Source organism: Chlamydotis macqueenii, chromosome 24, assembly GCF_036417535.1.
Source record: "Chlamydotis macqueenii isolate bChlMac1 chromosome 24, bChlMac1.mat, whole genome shotgun sequence".
Classification (NCBI taxonomy): Eukaryota; Metazoa; Chordata; class Aves; order Otidiformes; family Otididae; genus Chlamydotis; species Chlamydotis macqueenii.
This window is the reverse complement of record NC_141579.1, coordinates 1,740,707-1,757,371: the sequence shown is the minus strand read 5'-3', so window position 1 is coordinate 1,757,371 and position 16,665 is coordinate 1,740,707. Positions and strand designations below refer to the sequence as shown.

General features: G+C 45.8%; 1 protein-coding gene across 2 annotated transcripts; it reads right to left on the bottom strand.

Moving 5' to 3' along the window:
• Nucleotides 1–411: 411 nt before the first annotated feature.
• On the bottom strand, nt 412–15,726 carry NFRKB (nuclear factor related to kappaB binding protein). 2 transcript variants are annotated; one of them, XM_086766166.1, is made up of 26 exons: nt 15,675–15,726; nt 14,944–15,097; nt 14,344–14,545; nt 14,121–14,248; nt 13,245–13,419; nt 12,941–13,042; nt 12,318–12,391; nt 11,905–11,989; nt 11,497–11,677; nt 11,203–11,311; nt 10,613–10,739; nt 10,045–10,110; nt 9,377–9,456; nt 9,248–9,291; nt 8,752–8,812; nt 7,801–7,975; nt 7,146–7,252; nt 6,575–6,698; nt 6,070–6,149; nt 5,158–5,378; nt 4,776–5,058; nt 4,268–4,486; nt 3,330–4,115; nt 2,544–2,650; nt 1,900–2,035; nt 412–1,599 (listed from the first exon to the last, which is right to left on the bottom strand). In XM_086766166.1, exons 2-26 carry the CDS (start codon nt 15,076–15,078, stop codon nt 1,474–1,476), a joined length of 3,933 nt encoding a protein of 1,310 aa, XP_086622292.1. In that variant the 5' UTR covers nt 15,079–15,097; nt 15,675–15,726; the 3' UTR covers nt 412–1,473. The 2 variants fall into 2 exon arrangements, with proteins under 2 accessions (XP_086622292.1, XP_086622294.1); XM_086766168.1 differs by having other exon boundaries at nt 8,752–8,809.
• Nucleotides 15,727–16,665: the final 939 nt, after the last annotated feature.

Sequence of the window (16,665 nt, the reverse complement as noted above, 5' to 3'; positions counted from 1 at the left end):
CTACCAAAGCCTCTTCTGTCCAAGTGACAAATTAATGTGGTTACTTGGAAGAGGATCCACAGAAATTAACCACCTTTCAGCACTTGACTGTTGAGCTTTGACACTGAAGAACTTTATTAGTTATGAACAGAACTAACATAGCAGGATTATCTCCACTATGTTTCGAATTTAGAGGCTCTTTCACCGAAGCAATACCAGGAAGTTGCTTGTCATCTCTTTAATTTCTTATTTTATCTCCACAACTAAAAGGATTTAAGAACGTCCTGGCCTCCCTCCTAAACCGCAGCCTTTCTGCTGTCTCCTTGGTCAACAATTAAGTTAAACGATCTATTAGCCCTTGGCAAGCTGGACAATCACTGTACACAAAACAACAACCCGTACAAAACCAAAAAGAGACGGCAGAGAGATCTGTAAGGCTTTCTGCACTTTTATTCTTCTCCTGGTCCAACACATCTTCCGATCTCATTCCGAGAAGGCTTCAAGGTCACGTCAGAAGAGCCACAAATGCATCGCCGGTATGTGCAAAATTCAAACATTTATACAGAGAGATAAAATTGCAAAGGTAAAAACAAAACTAAAGGCCAGGATCACGGGTTAAAATATTTCTTCTGAGTCCAAGAGACTACAGTTTGGGTTTATTTGAAAACATATTCCAAGCTTTTAAAACAAGCTACAGTCTTTTCTGACTGATAAAAAGGTCCATTTGTTGAGGAAAACCAGAGGATCTTTCTGGTGAACGCTTTCTTTCTGTCTTCCAGTATATTCCCATTTGCTGACTAACTTGTTCACGCAACGGCTTTCTCCGTCTCCTCCACTTCTCGCTCTTCCCCACGGTTCCTAGTTTTTTTTTTTTTTACGGCAAAAACCATCTTGACTCTCATCCTGCCTTTGACACGGAAGTGGTATCTGTTCAAAAGAAGGCTGAGCTCAGTGACGGGGGGAGGTATTTCAAAAGTCTATAAATAGGCTGAACGTGTTAGGGATCTACTTCAAGGCTATGTTACAAACAAACTCTGGTGTCCAAGCCACCAGCCTAAGTCATCTATATAAAAGTAGTGACAGCTAGGCTCCAGCAAAAGGAGGCGTCATCTTCACGACTTTGAAAAGTCTGAATCACCTCTTCTGAGCAAGTCTCCCTGGTTAAGGAAGACCCAAGATCAACCGCTTTGTCTACGACGGAAAATGCACTGAAACGATAATCGCAAAAAGCCCTTCGGATGGGAAGAGAACAAAGAAAAGGAAGACATTTCTTAAATTACCAACGCCACAGATCTTGGCTTTACATATCTGGGCTGAAACATTTTGTTTTGCTGTGGAATTTCTACCTAGACATCACAATGCTGACTCCAGACAAGCAAGGTGACAGAATCCAGTCCAATCCCTAGCCACGGCTGTCGTGAGGGAGTCTTGGGTGGCCAGAAGACCACGGACTCAGGGAAGTTCTTGGAAAGCCATCCATTTTCAAACCAGTGCTCATAGCTGATCTTGGGTCTGTTTTGGAGACGGAGCTGTTGTCACGACCACAGTGGAAACTGCTTTAGTAGAGCCAGACACTGTTCCCTGCTGGAGATGGGAGGCTGGTACAGTTTGAATTCGAACCTGTTTGAAGCGGAAAGAAAAAAAATTTCAACTCATGTCACGAACACCCTGGTAAATTATCTGCTTCTGCTGCCAACAAAAACCCAGCTACGTGGACGAGACCAAGCACCAAAACGCATCAAAACAATTAAAAATCACATCTGGATGGAGGGAAGGTGCACTGCATGTGCTCACTGCGGACACCACAGCCAAGCTGTGTACCTATAATTTTTATGGAAGCCCACGAATCAAGTATAAAGTCCTCAGGGAGGTGTTAAGTCACCATTTTTGGCGACTTAGCATCATTCTAGGTGCCGTTACCTGCGTGGCCTGGCCTTGCTGCTGCAGCTGCTGCAGTTGCTGTGCAGTCAGGAAACTCACTGGCTTGTTCCCAGCGATCAGTTTTGTCCCTGCGGGCATGGTGGTCAGGATGATATTTCTACCTAATCCACTGATGCTAAGGGGAAGAGAATTGGTGAAAGGTTAGCAAGCAGCGCAGCAGGCTAGATGTTTCGGACTCACAAATTATTCTCCAGTTGCTAGGAGATTAAAGTTACTTATTTAATTTAGTAATGATTTTAAGTAGCGGGGTTTTTTCTCCCCAAAAACCCGGCAAATACGCAGGTGACAAGTTTATGTCAACATCTGCCATGATGATAGCGAATGACTTTATCACACAAATCAAACCCGCTGATTCTGGACCCTGCGGCAGTTAACGCTTCCCTAGTTTCTGTAACGGAGAGGTGGCCTCAGATGACACATTTTTAGCTACGTCACCAGGTTAATTCTTGCTCAAACACACAGAACTAGTCTAGTTCTTTTGAAGGCAAAGAACGCTTTTTCTTCAACGTACCTGCTAGAACCTACATCTCAGGGCACCCAACCAACCTCCCCAGGAACTTATGGAACACAGACCTTCCCTCAGCCTCTTCCTAAAGCAAAACTGCCAGATGCAAAGTACTCACTTGGCCCCGAGGTTGCCCTTGATGATGGGAGCAGTCACCACGCTCTTGCCTTTCACTGGCTGGCTGATCACTGACAGCGGCACTGTTATTCGTGCCGGCAGCTTACCCTAGAGAAGTTGAAGAACACATGAGGAGCTGCGGGGAGTTCAGCTTGCCGACATGCAATTACCACTCAGCTTGCTTTTTATGAGTCCCGGGAGCAGAAACCAACAGCAGCTTTGCTGAGGAAATCTGTGCTCCTGAAAATTCACCTCCATCTCATTCACTTCACGGCTGCCTCAGCCCTGAAATCCCGCATCATCTCTGCACCACGGTATTTCTCTGGGAAGGATCACGGCACCCATCCGTGGTTTTTCTCCTTAGAAAGCTACGCTAATGTCAATTAGCCTATTCAACTTTTGCAGTAGATTTTACGGTGCCGTCAGCTTTGGGCATTAAAATTGTACGCAACGGGGAATTCAGTGAAAAAGTTAATACAGACAAAAAGCATTTCTAGTTCCGACACCGCTCCAAGGGAAGTGTGGGGCAAGACGCTGAGCTGCACGAGGTAGGACTTTACATAAGCAAAGTTTATTTAATCCACTCTCAGTAGGAGGTAAAGGAAGATGTATCTGACTGTTTTCTGGGCATTCAGCATTTATGTATGATTCCAACATCATGAGATGAGCTGCAGTACTGAAGTTGAGCCTTTGTGGATGTAAAAATTAGTTTTCAGACACAAATCATCACTGTGTTTCAGAATTCGCCTTCCTCACCCACCTCCCCAAAAAGTTTAGCATTACTTACTGCTTGGGACGTAGACACTACCGTGGTGCTGACGGGTACCTGCCGCACAGCGGTGGCTCCTGCGCCTATAGTTATGGGAGTCCCGGCAGCTCCCGAGGCCACGGCAACTGCTTTCGACACCGTAGCGCTCACGGTCGGTAACGAGACAGCTGAGGTATGGACCGTGCCCGGCACGCTCACCGCTGAGGAAGAGGGCGCTTGCTTAGCGTGAGTAGCCACAGTAATAGTCTGCCCGGTTTTGGGAGGCATCACCCCCAGCCCCTGCACGATTCTTATCGTAGCGGCCGGTTTGGCCTCGGTGGATGCCACAGTAGTTACGGCTTTGCTCTTCTGATCTGCCACGGTCATGCCCAGAGCAGGCATCAGTCGGAAAGCGGAGCTCGTCGGCTCCGCGGTCTTTAAGTCAGGAGTTACTTTAACCACTGTGCTTCCAGCTGGGCTGGAAGAAGCCGAGGTGGCCGTGCTCGTCTTCGCTGGAGAATCAGCGGTCTGGACAGGATTGGACGTCACGTGCAAAGTCGCAGAGATGCCTTTCCCACTAGCGCTGCTTCCCGCAGCCGCTGTGAAGAGGTCCTGAGTCAGTTTGACAGTAGTGACTTGAGATTTGGCCAAGGTGGCCATCATGTCCGGGGTGATACGCAGGACAGTCTGTCCCTTCGCGTCTGTGGTGATAGAGGACGGGGGAAGCCGCAGCACGTCCTTGCCTTGGATCCGAAAATTGGTCGCTGTAAGCGGGATGCTGCTTCCAGGCTGGGTTTTCACGCCAAGTTGTCCTGTAATTGCCACCTGGAAGTGATCAGAGGAACGGCTGTATCAAATCAGAACACAGTCCAAGGCATGCTCAAAGCAAAACTTCCCAACGGGATGATATTTGCTCCCATCAGAAGTGGAACAACCGGGTTGCGGAGCCCAGCTCCTTGTCCCTCCCACTCTCTCACCTGCTTGATGATATTCTGGCCAGCTACGTTCTGGATGACAGTGGTAGAGGAGGTGCTGGTAGCAGAACTGCCCGGAGAGCTGGTCACCGGCTTTACAGCAGGGCTGGGCGCTGCAGAGAGTCCTGTCACGGTGATGCCCGTCTGTCCGGTCATGGAGCTTCCCGGTCTTTGCACCTGCACCGGGCTGGTTTGAGCTTTCACCGGCAGAGTCATCACAGCCTACGCGAAGACACAGAGGCAGCCTCTGAGCAGACAATCTAATAATTGTTCTTCCTATTGTGCCTTAGCTTGCAAGTTCTGTGGACATTTTACTGTAATTAATAATTTAATGGTTCCACATAAACAGGCAACGGGGTGAAAAAAGGAGCACTGAGCAGTATCGTTTACGCAGAACTGGTTTTGTGCTCTTGCTCTGCAGTTAACACGTGCTCCAAGTGCAAGCAATCCCTGTGCACCATACCAAAATATTACAAGTCAGAGCTTCTCCACCAATTCCAGGCAAACTCACCTGCGGGAGCACTTTGGTTTGCGTGGCTGTAGCTGGAACGCGGATTTGAGGCACTGACGTAGGTTGCTGCTGCTGCTGCTGGGTTACCACCGGGGCTTGCTGAGACATGGCTGGGAGGCTGGACTGGGCAGCGACCACGCGGACCTGCGGCAGTCCCGAGGAGGTGGTATGACTTACCACCCGGGTGGGAGGCGGCTGCGGCCCCGGCTGCGTCTGTGAACTCTGCGCTGTGGAAAGCAACGTCCCGAGCTGCGGCATGGAAGGGGACGATACCAGAAGAACGCTACGGAAAAGATAAAGCCAGTAGGTCAGCAAAAATGTAGGAAGTGACCAAGAAAGAACCAGTAACGTTCACAAGCAACGTATGAGACGAGAAAAGTACCTTTGGCTGGGTTTTGCTGTCTCTGATCCAGCACTAGATACGCTCTTGCTAACCACAGACACTGGTGGGGGTGAAATAGGCGTTGCTGGTAACGCTGGCGCAGTTGGTGTCACCGGCGTCACAGGAGTTGGCGGCATGCTGGAGTCGCTGAGGCTCAGCTGACTGGGCTCTGATGTGCTGCTGGGGAGTGCTTTCACAGAACTCTCCTTGCTGCTAGACTTCTGCAAAGAAACCACGTCAAGCATGACGGTCTTGACAAAAACTGGTTTTGATTGCTGCACTCTAGAGAGCGGGCTGAGCACCTTAAGCTGAGTTCTGGATGGTTATGAATGACGCCAAATCCTGAAATCACAGATGACTGACTGACTGCTTTCCTCACCTGCAGCCACGAGTGGGCTGCTGCATTTGGCTGCTCCTGTTCTCAGGGAAAAGTGCATCTCAGCAGTGAGAAACATTCATAACATGCAGATTTCCACCTTGGTTAATTTGCCAACAGTAACTACTTCAGAGATATTTGGTATCAATACCAAAGAAAAATAAAAGACATCCAAAGCCTGACAGCTTCAGCACAGCAATGGGGAGAGGAGAAGACGTGTTCCACACACTCCGCTCAAGATTAACCTCAAAACTAGATCTGAAAGACCACCTCTAAGGTAAGGAGCACAAATGAATTCCACTGACCTCCCTGCTGAGATCAACAAGAAAAACAGTGGAAGCTCGGAGGAGCAAAAGTTCCCTTTCCTTCTTCATTTTGTGCACTGGTGCTAGACTTAAAACTGACATTCACATACATAAAGAACTGATAATGGAAATAAATTGTAATTTTCATCAGGCACTACGGATGCAGAATTTATGGATTAAGCTAAGTCCATATCCTTCCAATCCCAAAAGCATCTGTGCAAAGAAATTTACCACTTTAGCCGGAGGTTTTGGCTTCTGCTGAAGAGCTTTCTTGGCTTTTGCTGCAGCAGCTTGAGCCTGGTGGATCCGTTCTGCAAATAGAAATTAACGGTTAGAGCTCTTGAGCACAAGCAAGCTGATTTAAGAAAGCAGGCCAGTTCAGAACTGTAAGTTCATCTCCAGACAAGAAATCAAACACACATTGTCATGTAATAGCGCAAAGAAAAATACCAAGTAAGATTAGCCAAAAAAGCTGAAACAAAGGCACATGAGAAGCTGTGAACGTACACATAGATCTGCACTTTTTCTACTCAGGATGCTGTTTTTCTAACAAACATTTCAAACTGACACACTGCTGTGCAAGACTGGGTTTAAGTGCTGATGGGCTAACATCAGCAAACCAACCAGAAGAAAAACCTAGACCGACAAATTAATGTTCATTATCCAGCTGGACTGAAAAAGCTCAAGAAATTTAGAAACATTCTCAATTCTTAAGAGAGCACCAAGCCAGGCTTACCAAACTCTTCCTCGCTCCTGTCCCGGTGCAGGTAGATCCACAGCTTGCGTCCAATATCGTATTTCACGCAGGGATCCTTCTCATAATGTAATCGATCCAAAGCACCGCTAACAACCGTGTTAACCTGGAAAGTGCAGAATTCAAGGAATTACAAGGTGTCCCTGGTTGGGCAGGCAAAGGTCATGAAGAGAAAAGTAATCCTATTTGGCTAGCAATCTTCATTTGAGGAAGAACTGACGGAGAGCGGATGCTGCAGCACAGGATGCTGTTTGCCAGCCTGGATTAAATGGAGCTTCCACCAAAGCTGAGAGCTCTGAAAACGGTTTCTGTACCTAAAACGTGAGCACCTATATGCCAGGGTGGTAGCTCTGTGGGTTTTCTTGCTGTTTTTTCATCATCCAGAGTTCAGAGCAGATTTGCAGCAGCTCACCAGGGTGGAACACAGCTCTCACTTGCTAGTCAAAGCAGCATTAAAAAAAATTATTGGGCTTCAGCCACTGAATACTGCCCAGGTCTGCGCAGTGTATTTTTAGGAGAATCTGTTTGAGGCTAGACATGACATCCAACTTACTTGAGCACTTGTGACATCAGGAGCTAGGAACTGGGAATCTTTAAGCAGCTCGCAGATTTCAGCACGAGTTCCTTCTCCGTTAGGAAGGCGAGCAGCAGCATCACGAACTGAAAAATAAAACCAGAGCTTAAACTTCCAGCCATAACTAGGTAGTAGTCTTACCCCTGCTCTCACAGTGCCTCCTGGCTCACTGAAATCTACCCGCCACGATCCCTCAGAGATAGGAGCAGAGATTATAAAGGATTATTCTGAAGTACATCAACTGTGTCGGCTTTGTGCCGGGAGTGATGAACTCGGGGAACAGCACTGAACCTCAGAAAGAATTCGCAATGCCCCAATTTCACAACTGCATACTTAAACCACCACTCTCTGTTCTCCAGTTACCTCAGCCTTAGCTTCAGCTGTGACTCTCCTCTCCCTTTCCCATTTTCTCTCAAACGACGATTAACACACAGATGCCTTCTTCTCTAGTTATTCCTGCTCCCAGCATTTCATCACCTTTACTTCATAGAATTTATTTCTTCTTTGCTTGCATCATCCCAGCCTCCTCACCCTTCCCCTTTATAATGTGGATTCCTACAGTCATTGCTTGGGGGTGAGGGGTCAGAGGAGCGTTTTTCTTTCTTAAAAAATATTTTTTCGGCCATCAGCTTACCAAGGGACAAGATGGTGACATACGCTGGTCTGTCTGAGCGCAGGAGAGAATGCTCTCGGGCTTTGTTTAATGAGGTTTCCTTGTCAAACACCCCCTTCACGGGACCAACAACTGACTCAAAGCCATGCATACGGAAAGTGAAAGCTTTGTGGGGCTGGCTGTAACGGTAACGTTCCTGGATTTGGAAACAAGAGGGTTGAATTTAGTAGGAAACATACAGAGCAAAGTCTTAGGGCTTGTGCTGCCTTTATGTTATAGTATAAGTCACTATCATTCTTTAGAGAAAGTTATTCTAAATTAAATGCTCAAAAACTGCTGTATGAACTTATTTTGGATCAAGACAAGCACAAACTACTTCAAGCAGAATATAAAGCACCACCTAACCAAAGTGTGCAGGTGTAACACATTAGGTTCATTGTTAAGCAGCTGCACAGACTGGAGAGGTGCCAGAAATACACCTTCCGCCCAGCAAACACCACTTCCCCCAGCCACAACAAACCCTTTCTTCCTCCTCTAATGTGGCAAAAAGAGAGATTTCTAAAATTGAACCTGGATATTCCAACACACACACAGACAAGATAACGAAGCGTACGTGTGCACTTATTGCCACTTATCTTCTGCTTGTACTCATACATGCCCGGAAGATACAGAGACAAGTCATCCTTATACGCTGGAGGATGGCAGAGGAGACAGAAAGGTTGGCACTACCATTTTCAATTATTTTTGCCCAATACTCATTGGAAATACAGGAATGTTTGAAGTGAGCAGCCAGGCTATATTGTTAAGAAGTTCTCTGTAAGACCAAGGCACCTACATCAAGGCAGAAGAAACATTCTTTACATTAACAAAGTTTGTGTGGAGCATAAAATTGCCATACCCTACAAATTCTCTTGTTTCAGTGGCTAACGGTTTCAAGATGTGCGTTTAAAATGAAGAAGATTCTCTTCTTACCTGCTCCTGAAACACACGTTTCTCCTCTCCGGTGCTAGGTCGGACTACGTAGTCAGTCCTTCTGAAACAAAGGTCACCATCAGTTCTGAGCAACCAGCCCACAAGAGTCCCAAAAGAACATCCCAAAGGATGTTCTCACCCTTTCTGCAAATTCTTCTCAATAAATCCTGAAAGCGTTTGATAATACAAATAAATCCTGCAGAGATCTTAAAATACGCTGTATGAAGGTAAGCAAGGACTGTAAATAATCTAGTTATCAGGGTATAAGTTAGATTACGGGTTTTTCTCTGATAATATATGTGAACTTGGAGAAAAATCAGTTGACTTTGTGAAATCTAATTACTGCATTTATAAAATCTATCAAGTGCCTTTCTGCCTCTTGATGTAAAATCTTTTTATCGTAAGCAACCAGCCATTCAGATCCAGAGACACAAAGACCAAATTTCACAAATTCAGCATGCACTGCAAAGGCTTTCAAGCAGTATTACATACTTACACTCTGGGAATTGGTGTTGTGGCATCTGAGCTGTCTTCATTTTCCTATCGAAAAATAGAGAAGCGTCAGTGTTGGATATAACTCAGTCAGGTTTTGTGCTGCCAGAAGGCGATTTTTTTTGTGACTCACTTTGAAAAAAGTCTGGTCTTTGGTCTCCAACCAGAGCTGGAACAGTGCTGCCAATTCCTTCTCATGATCTTGGCATGAAACTAGTCCAAGAAATCAGGAAAAATAAGAAAGAGAAGTCCTTTATTTGTTACGAAGCCAGCTGCTTGTACTTCCCAGTCATCTCCTTCTCCCTTCCTCCCTCTATGCATCACCAGTCACAAGGCATCTTCTGCACTTCAAGATGCTCAGTATGAGCCTGGGCACACAGATTATCAATTTGCTCTCTGGTTTCCACTTTTAAAAATTAGAATAGTACCGCTTTGTTCCACAGAGAAGCTTAATTGTAATAACTAACCATTACTCTGAGTAATTAGGAGGTATGCTCTACAGAAGGGAAAACACAAAGGTGTTCAAACAGATTTGAAGGGTGCCATCAATACAGTTAGGTCAGCAACGTAAAGAATACAGCCCAGTGCCTTTGCTGCCTTATTCTCTGCTGCTGATACTAATGTCTGGCGAAAACCTTGAATCCAAACCACATCTCTGTTCAGCTAAAAGAAAAGGCCTAGCTAATGAATTAACAGCTCTGCTTGTCCTCTCTGGGCTGCAGCAAGCTGAAAAGCAAAGTCCTGGAGAAAGCAACCAACCTTTACTATAGTAGAAATCATAGAAGAGCACAAGATACTCACCAAGCAATTTCCACTGCTGAGTTTTTTCCTTGAATTCCACAAAAGGTGAGAAGCTGGAAGGAGCATCTACGATGCAAAATGTGCGCATCAGAGAAACCATACGATCGTCCAACCCCCAAAATCCTACTGTGGTAACGCAAGCCGTTGAGTCAGACTCACAACGACAGACAGAGCCTTTTCAGCGATTATGTTAAGTGCATCTCTGCATTTTTTATTATCTCCGAAGACAACCACAACGTCTTGGCACCAGAAAGAAAACTAATTTCTTCCTGCTTCAAACATCCCACCTGAAGCACATGAATTAAACGGGATAAACTGCCTGTCTAGAGGCAATTCCACACACATTTTTACAGACTCGGGAACCAAGCTGGGCCTTATCTCCCATCCACATGCAAAACAAGTCGACCACAACCAAGCACTGTAAGCCATAAAGCCCGTAATAGAAACGTTGTCAACAACACAATGATTTACTGTAGTGATGAATTAGAAGTTGATTTGAGCTGTAATATAAATCAGCACTGATTACAACCAAGGTACCAGCATCGTCAGTATTTTTAACGCTTCTTACCTCTGCTGTCACCTGTCAGGTACTGCAAGGCAGGCAAAACCAGTTCAGACCAGTTAGGGGCGAAGGAGAACCAGTTATTTAGTGCACTGGCAGGAGAAGATTGCCAATCTAGAACTTTATCTTCAAGCTGAAGAGGAAAAAGAAGCATTTATTAAAAATCTTGTGCTTTAATGACTGTTCTTAACAAAGAAGAAAACAAAACAGTTACACACATCCAGGGGGAAAAAAGATCTTATATATGTAAAAAAAAAAACTACCTAACTTTTTCAATTAATGGAATTTCAGACAACAGACACCAAAAAGGGGAGAAGACTTCCCCACCATCTCTGGTCTTAGTACACAGAGTTTATCTAACTGTCCTCTAAAGAACGGGTCTGGAAAGACGTACAGATTCAACTGACTCAATTTATGAAACATATTAAAAAAAGAACATGGTACGGACTCCCAAAGGCTTGCATTTTAAAATATACATCTTAGTATAATTTACAGCAGGACACCTCTGGAGAAAATCACTATTACACAGCTATAAACTCCCCAGGCCCTAATTTTGCTTTCTGCAAAGATTCCTACAGAAGTGGGTGGCTCCTTACCACAGAGAGAGTAGCGGGTCCTTCCAGAAACAGTATCTCCAAAAGAAGGAAAAAAAAGCTGGAAGATATTTCATTTATTCCAAGGCACGTCTTCATCTCTTCAAGAGGTCTTCAAATGAAAGAGAACATAAGCAGAATAAGTTTCCTGCATAAATATTCACCTTCATGTACAAAGCTGAGCATGACACATTTCACACATCCCAAGCTGCACAACCCCAAAGTCTGCGAAAGCCTCGCAAAAATCAAGAGTTGCAACATCTGTGCAAAGTGTTCAGGGCCCTCTGAAGCACTTACTCCTCCTTGACAGATGACAGAGGGATGGGGGAAGGATCCTGAGACATCGCTGGGATGCCATCTGCATTGCTAAGAGAGTCAGCCAAATCTTCCACCTCGGATTTAATCATCTTCAGCTTTTTCTTTTTCTTATCTTCCTTTTCCTTCACCTTTTTCTTGAGGGTTGCCAGGTCAAATAAAGCTTTACACATGATAAAAGGGAAAAAGAAGAATTAGAAAGCTTCTCAGCTCCTCAGCTCAGAAACTAACTATGTATTTAAACACATATTCAGGAACGTACGTAGCGTGCACTCATTCACACACCATTCATCCCATCTTCCCAGTCATTTCCATGAATCCTTAGCTTTTCACACACGCAGGACAGCCTAGGTTCACCCCGCGCGCAAGTACCGCGTCCGAGTCACCAACCTGCTAAGGAACCTTTCCTGCCAGCGTTTACCCGAGTCATAATGTCCTCAAGAGTCAGGTCTGTTGTCACGAGATCGGGGTGGTCCTAGACAGGACAACGGGATAAAAATTAAAATTGGGAAAGGACAAAGTGTGAAGATAGCCACAGAAGATAACTCAAGCACTGAATCCAAAATTTTGTCTCACCAAAGACATCACTAAAATTACGAAATCATTCCAAACAGATAAGCATGAACAGGAGTTGCATACATGAGCTGACAATTAAATACAGATTACGATAAAGGTGGTCGCACACAAAAAAAAAGTAGCAATCCTTTTTCTTCTCCCAGAAATACCCTGAACTTTACGGCTAACGGATAAAAGACCAATGAATAAAATGTAGCCCCACGCTCCCACACTTCTCAACGTCTTACAGGCTGACGTTTTCGTTTCTCGTGGTGCTTCTTCAACATCATCTTCAAATCACTTTCCCCAAGTTCTATCTTGTCTGCAACGAAAAAAGATTCGGAGATTATTTGCAGTTTTCCGTTACTGTTACTTTTCTTAGAATGCCACTTGCTTTCCATTCCCGCTTTCAACAATCTCCAAATTTCAGTAACTACATTTTCTTTATTTGAATGTCATTCTTCTAATCAACCGACTTATTTCAAGACTTTCTTCCTTGGGTCATCAGATTTCACTGTTGCGCTGCACGAAGGGTTTGCAGACTCGATTACAGTAACCTCAGGAGGAGTTCCTTTGGCATATACACCAAAATATTTCAAACTGGACTCTGCTAACGCTTCAGCCACTAACGGCAAAACATAACAGAGAAATCAGTAGTATTACACAAACTGTAGACTCTTGTGTTAAAATACTAGCCTCCCAAGGAGAAAAAGATTAAATAAACTGGGAGAAGAGCCAACTGGTTTGGAGACTGCAAAAACGAAGCACGACAAGATTTCTCACAAAACAACAGATTTTCAAACTGATTTCTTGCAGAGCTTCACAGTAATTCTCACTCCTAAACCTGTATCAACCGTAGTTTGGTTTTCACCTGCTGTTTTCATGTCCAAGGTTGACAATGTGGGGATCACTCTCAGGGGAATCGGTGGACTGGGACAGCGTGCTGGAGAACTTGGAGGCCAGGAGCTTAGATCTAAAAGAAAGAAAGAAAGAAACTTATTTCTGCAAGACCTAGCACCACTCTACATAATTCTATTCCCCCGTCTTCGTTGGAGCACAGCCAGTAAAACTGGACTCCAGTTTCCATTCTTCTATCAAAGCCACTGTCCTCACATTAAAAAAATGTGTCTTTCTCCATCCACAGCTCAGGTCTTCAGTTCAGTCCAGGGCATTACCTTCTTCATCAGAAGACAAGGTGGTATCTCCACACTCCTCTTTCACTTCCCTCAGAATCTTCAAGTAGCGTCGATGCGTCCGTCTGTCTCGTTCTTCTGCGTCATACGTCGGGGAGAAGTGCTTTCTCCTTCGGGTCATATCCGGGCCTCCCTTCCGAGCTAAATCCAGCAAGTGCTGGAAGATGAGATACGTGTGACGTTAGCTATCTCAGCTACGGCGCTGAAAGCTAGAACACAGAACTATGCTCAACTCGTGTACTTTCAGCAAGTTTAACACGTGGAGTTGGTGCGGTAAACACCTCAGTTCTGTCTAGGATAACCCTTAGAAAGTATCAGTATCTGCTACAGAAAAGATTTTACAACCAGCGTTTTAGACCACAAATTAAAGGGGAGGAAAAAGGCAAGGAGAAATTTCTGCCCCTTCACTCTCATTTCATGGGGACTGTTGAGAGGAATCATTGGTCTGAGATCCACTTGGGCAGTTTCCATGTCAAATACATACCACAGACATGGAATACTGTCTCTTTTGATGAATACATTTTAACCCTCACAGCGGCAGAAACGGGGGAAAATGAAGGCAGGATGACTTGTTAAGAGGACAGTAAGGGGTAAAGTGGCCAGTGTAGGAAGGGCTGGCAAGGTGGGCACAGAAAAAAGACTCAGGACAGAAGTGAGAGCTATGAGAGTTTCAAAACCTGACGTTTGCAAACATAACGATGTGACAAGCGTTCTCATTTTATAGGGGCCACTGGAAAACCAGAAAAGCAGCGTTCACGAAAGGAAAGACAGAGAAGGCACAAATACCAAGACCTTCCATTGCAAAGGCAACCTGTTCACTAGAGAACACAGCGATGACTGCGCCCCGAAGCCACTCACGTTGCGGGAAGCCAGGATCTGCTTGAGCAGTCGGTAGAAGTACTGCTGCTGAGAGCTCAGATAGCGTTTGTACTGGGACTTAAAACAGAGCTGCCGGTATTTCACAACTTCAGGATTGAAGTGTCCATCTGTAAGAAAGAGATAAAAAACACTTGAGTTTTTATCAGCTGCTAGCTAAGAACTTAATCCCCAAAAGACACACAAGTTTATGATGTTCACTGACCCCGGAAGAGTTTCTGGGCGATGTGCAGTGGATTTCCAAAACGGAAGTTTTCACCGCTGAACAAGGCAGAGATGAGTTTGTTCTGATGCTCTCGGTTGTCTTCAGGAAAGTGAGGCAGGAATTTTTTCAGGTGGTCTTGCTGCGCATCCGTCAGCACCTCCTGCCACGTAGACAAGCTGACGACGTCAAAGAAGATCTCAGGCTAAAGAAAGCAAAAAAACAACAGTGAAGAAAATGCAATTTGTCCATTTTCTAAGCCTTACGGCTTTCTGTGGGTAAGTAACACAAGTAACAAATGCAGAAAAAAATAGGGTGGGAGGAGGAAAGGTGAGGAAATTAACGATACTATCGGCAACAAGAAAATAAACTCAAAACTTCTAACGAACAAATCTTTTCCAAAGGCATCTTTAAAATAAGAGAGAGAAAAAGAACATAATAGAATGGTTTATAAAAGTTTTCCTGAGATTAATCAAAGCCCTTTTTGACACCTTCTCCAGGACAGTCAGAAACATCTCCCCTCTTTTCAGTTTGCTCCGTAAGCCCCGCAAAGGGAATTAATGTACAGGCTTTGAAAAGGCAAAGCATCTCAGCACTACTCACGTCCTCCAGAAGGTCCTCGGGCAGACTAACCCTGGTGGCACCCAGCATGCAGTCCTCCATGATGCGCGTGCCATTTCCGTCCCCGCAGGGTCCCAGCTCCAGGGGGTCCGTCAGCATGTGATCCAGGGAGTCCATCCTTCGCCCTCTCCCGCTCCTGAAGAAGAATGCCAACAGCAAAACCCTCAACGGCCAAAAAAATCCCAAGCCCAGCTACACCCCCAGCTGGGGAATGACTCAGAAGCCGCGTTTGAGGAAGCAGTGGTTTCAATGCAAGCTGCAGCGCGGGGCTGTGAGATGTGTAAGATATTACAGGGTCAATTTATTGTTCGATTGCAAGAGGAATCGTGGCAACAGAGGAACGCTTTTCAAGACAGCGTGCACCAGGCGACGCATTTCACCTTGCTTCCCACCTCCAGGAGCTGTTGTCAAGAGAGCTCAACACCACAAAAAGCTACCTCTAAATCCTAAAAGTGTTTTTAAGGTGCAAAACCAAGCCGCAGGTCTAAGTTAGGATTTCTCTCAGGTTGCATTTGCAGCTATGGCTGGGCCAGGAGCCCTGGCTCCCCTCAAGCACAATTCGGGAGAGCTGTGGAGCTCCTGGCTTTCTTCTGGGAGGAAAACGCATAACCCACGCGGGGATTTAAAAGAAAAAAAACAAACCACAAACCTAAATAAACCGTTAAAACATGGTGGGATTGTAAGAAAACACAGTAAAAACGGGCATTTCATACCGCTGCGCTGGCTCCGGGCGTGACAGCGGCGTCTGGACGCGGCAGCGCTCCCCCGAGCCCCCCCGGAGGTACGCGACCCCCCAGTTCCCCCCCAGTCGCTCCCCTCTGAGGCGACCGGTAGCCCCGGGCCCTCCCCACGGCCCCGGCAGCGAGCGGGGGGCGGGAAGCCCCCGCACGCTGCCCGCACCGGAAGGCGGAAGGCGGCGGCCGCTCGCCGCGCCTGCGCAGTGGCCTGGTCTCCCGGCCGCGCCTGCGCACAAGGAGGCCTCGGGCCTTTCCCGCCCTGAGGCTGGGGAGGAGGAGGAGGGTGGGCAGGAAGGGCAGCGGGAGACGGTTGTTTTTTTTTTCCATTTCGCCGCAAAACCCGACGTTTTTAACGCGAGAACGGCGAAGCCCCGTTTCACTGCCCACCCGCCGTGCCCCATTGAACAGCACAAGTGGTTGGTTTGTTTGTTTTTTTTTTAAAAAAAAACCCCAACAAAAACAGGTTTATTAATGTCGCTTTTTTTTTTTTTTTTTTTTTTTTTTTTACACCTGCCAGGTCACACATGACTATGAACACGAGAACAGTCACCGAATGTACAACAAACATACACAGTTAAATAAGAGAAGGGGCAGAGCAAAACAGCCCAAGCAGTCCAAAAGGTGCAAACTCAGGGTGCATGTTTTATTTTTTTTTCTCTCAGGAAAAAACAAAATCTGACCCAAAATGCCTACAAGGGACAGTGCTAGGCCTCTTACAGAGCCTGTGTCTTCAAGGAAAACTTTGACCCTTTTAGGCAACTGAGGAGTCCAGGGTTAAGCTCCTGTGGGACATGGATCTAAGAGAGGGGTGGTTGGGTTGCTCCGGCTTAAAAATAAAAATAATAATAAATCCTATACCTTCTGCACTGCAGAAATTGGAAGGAAAAAAAATCCATGCAACCTGTCACCTTCCTAAAAGCAGGCCCCTGCTCTCTGTGCAATCAGTGTAGTTCCTTCCTTGGGACAG

What these genes read in the sequence shown, in the direction of transcription:
- NFRKB (XM_086766166.1), bottom strand. Translation starts at nt 15,078, where the DNA reads ATGGACTCCCTGGATCACATGCTGACGGACCCCCTGGAGCTGGGACCC. An exon ending in AGATCCTGGCTTCCCGCAAC is followed by an intron (nt 13,420 to 14,120) that starts GTGAGTGGCTTC and finishes CTCATCTTCCAG; the next exon opens with CACTTGCTGGATTTAGCTCG. An exon ending in ACAACACCAATTCCCAGAGT is followed by an intron (nt 8,813 to 9,247) that starts GTAAGTATGTAA and finishes CCTTTGTTTCAG; the next exon opens with AAGGACTGACTACGTAGTCC.